General features: G+C 45.4%; 1 protein-coding gene across 1 annotated transcript; it reads left to right on the top strand.

The window, feature by feature from the left end:
* The first annotated feature begins 973 nt into the window (after positions 1-973).
* LOC134679679 (uncharacterized) lies at positions 974-2,451 on the top strand. Its single transcript, XM_063538631.1, has one exon. It carries the CDS (start codon positions 1,058-1,060, stop codon positions 2,417-2,419), a length of 1,362 nt encoding a protein of 453 aa, XP_063394701.1. The 5' UTR covers positions 974-1,057; the 3' UTR covers positions 2,420-2,451.
* Positions 2,452-3,510: the final 1,059 nt, after the last annotated feature.

Raw genomic sequence — 3,510 nt, 5'->3', positions numbered from 1 at the left:
CTCTGCGTGGAAGTATGGAAATGCCTGGCACAGCTCCTTGCCACTGGTAGCTCGGCTTGTAGAAGCTGGCATCTTGAGGCCACCCCGTAAACTTGTAATAAAGACGGTAAATCTTGAAACCCTGAAATTTATAAAACTACTAAGTAACGGAACAGACATTCACAGAATCGAATAAATATACTGGACTGCGAGTAGGTCGCTGCTTACCCGGGGCAGACAATAAGCGGGCGTAGGAAAGGACTTGCATAATTCCAATGCACCCGGGGCTTCAATTTCCAGGACGATTCACATCCAACGAGCTGCAATAATATAAAAACAATCAGCACTGCACTAACAAATCCATCCAAAACAATTAAGGAATCGACTAGCTACTTACGATTAGGCGGCTTAAACCGCGATATAGGTAGAAGCCATCAGACAGCACCAGGCCGCTGGGCAAAGGAAACGAACCACCTTGCTACGATCTCTTCCAAATCCAAAAAGAACGGCTAGCTACGTGGCGAGCCATCGGTGACAGATCAAACGACGGGGTTACCAGAGTCCGAACGGGGCTCGGCCGAACACCACATGACTTGACAAAAAAAAACGCTTTCTTTCCTATTTAGTTTGCTTAGAATAATATTGAATACAACGCGCCGACGAATAAAAAAAATATTTGAAGACAATTTTAATTTACAACGACCTGCGATTAAAAAAACCAAAAATGTAGGAAGGCACCGAAATTATTTTTAATCTAGCAACCCGGACCATGTTGTTATCGACTGAGCTCGCTAGATGGCGTTAAGGGTATCAAACGAATATGGGTCAGGGTCACATACTGTTCAATATTGAAAAAAAATGAAGAATTAAAATTTTGTTGTTACAGTGTAAAGAAAATGACTTGTCCATTAATCCGAGCAAGACTGTAATAGTACCATTCACAAGGAAACGGAAGCTCGATAAACTAATAAAACCAAGACTTAATTTAGGACAAATAATACCGTTCTCGGATGAGGTCAAGTATCTAGGGGTCACTTTTGACCAAAAGTTAACTTGGAACCCTCACCTGAGAAACATTATGCAAAAAGCAAAAATGGCCATGTGGTCATGCTGTCGAATGGCAGGAGCAAGATGGGGCTTAAGACCCAAAATTGCTATGTGGTTATACACAGCGGTAGTGAGGCCAATTGTCACCTACGCCTCCGCAGTCTGGTGTAACAAAACCAACCAAAAGACAGCAATAGACACTCTAAACAGCCTGCAACGCACGGCTTGTTTAACAGCAACAGGCGCCTTCTCCTCGACACCGGGAGCGGCCCTAGATGCACTGCTAGACATCATACCACTCCACCTGCAGGTGCAAAAGGAGGCCAAGCAGTGCGCCTACAGAATATGCACGCTAAACAGGCCAAAATGGCGCTCTCAGGCATTAGCCAATCTAAAGGCCTGGGTTTTTGCAAATAGAACCCTTAGCATGCCCACTGATGACACGCACACCGAATGTCATCTCACCAAACTGTACACAGTAGAAATACCTCCTAGAGACAAATGGATCAACAACCAAATGTACGTCGAAGAGGGAAGCCACGTTTGGTATACAGATGGTTCCAAAAAAGGCAATGATGTAGGATGTGGGATCTATGGTGAGAGACCTAAGCTCAGAGCTAGCGTCAGCATGGGCACACAAGCCTCAATCTTCCAGGCAGAAGTCTTCGCCATCAACAAATGTGCGGAGATCAACCTGGATAGAAACCTAAGACACCAGCATATCTACATCAACTCAGACAGCCAGGCTGCTCTGCTGGCACTAGAATCCCTTGAGTCAAACTCAAAACTAGTCCAGAACTGTAAAACAAACCTAAATGCACTGGCTAACTCCAACAAAGTCACACTTAGATGGGTACCAGGGCACTCCGACATTAACGGAAACGAAGAAGCGGACGAACTTGCTAGAAAGGGCGCAGACACACCCCTGGTCGGCCCAGAACCGTTCTGTGGAATCACAAAACGGGATGCATATTCTCTGCTCAGCAAGTTAGAAAAAACGAGAGCAACCGAGTGGTGGAAGTTCGTTAAAGGACAAGAACACTCGAAAGCTCTAATCAAAGGGTTCAACAGCAGAACTGCTAAGGAGCTTTTAGGACTCAAAAGGCACAAAACCTGCGCGGTGACCAGAATACTGACTGGACACTGTAAGTTGAATAAACATATGTTTCAAATTGGGAAGAAACAAGATGCGACATGCAGGTTCTGTCAGGAGTCAGAGGAGACTGCAATGCACATTCTCTGCTCTTGTGGACCACTAATGTCAAAAAGAAGTACCTACCTAGGGCGACACGTAGTGCAACCCATGAGGTACAGAACATTACGGCCCAAAGAATCTGGAACTTTCTGGATGCAACGGGCATTAGTAATGAACTTTAAAGGGCCGTCACAATAGATCAATGCTGGTCGATGCGACACTCAAAGGCCCACAACACCACAATAATAATAATAATAAGCCCGCAGGGCAGCTTGTGGCGAGCTGTTGGGGAGTAACGACCCCACGGACCCGAGTGCTCCCGAGAGTCGGTCAGGGTCTCCGTCTCCGGCGTGTCTTCGTCGGTCGGAGTGGACCCCAAGGGGACCCGCAGGACTCTCAGCTCTGGCTTGCCTTCATTGGCCGTCCAGAGAGGAGTCGCTAGAGCTATATGCTCCAGGGGTGGAAGTGAAAGATGCATAAGACGCGAGTTGGCACAGTGGCTGGTAACAGCCACTGGGTAGAAAGCGGCGCACACCTCTCGACACCCCTGAGCCGCTCACATCGATGTTGCTCCTGGTCGTCTTTACGACGGCAGTTTCAGGGGCCCATCTAGTCAGCGGCGAGTCACCACCTGCCTCGATGACGGTGTTAACATTGTTATGGCAGGTGTCCGGACCTCTTTGCAATAGCCCAGTTTCATTGTCCACCCAAACTGCAATCTATAGACCGGAACGCTGTTCACTTTTTCTACAATAGTCCCAATGCCTGCTGTGACCGGTTCATGGGTGTCTATTGTTGCGCCTGTGAACGGGTTCCAGCAGGCGTTCTACATGACATTAAAGCTCTCCAAACGGCCTCTACGTGTTGGATCTGTATCCCCACGCAAGCCTATCAAAAGACCGGGATTTATAGGCCCGTGAAATCCAGAAAGGAGATACAAATAATAATAATACGTTCTTCTAAAAAACCTGACAAACACGCACACTCTGTTATGTGGTTCTCTTTTTTTATACATTAATGTGTGTATAAATTTGGTTCGATATTTTTATTTATCTCATAATAATACTAAAAATACCAGTTTCATTGTTTATCATTTTATTGAAACTGAATGTAAAGAAACTCCAGTAAAATAAACTAGGTAGAAATTGCTTCTCAAATTGTCGCTTATATCTAGTATGCCACTTTTTGCTTTACTCCGTTTACACCTCTTCATAAGTACCTAGGCACTAAAGATTTTATACAGTAGGAACTTCAGAAAGCTCCTAAAAATATAATGTTATTTTTAAGTA

The sequence above is a fragment of the Cydia fagiglandana genome, chromosome 1 (assembly GCF_963556715.1).
Source record: "Cydia fagiglandana chromosome 1, ilCydFagi1.1, whole genome shotgun sequence".
Taxonomy (NCBI): domain Eukaryota; kingdom Metazoa; phylum Arthropoda; class Insecta; order Lepidoptera; family Tortricidae; genus Cydia; species Cydia fagiglandana.
This window is presented reverse-complemented; position numbering and strand designations above follow the sequence as displayed.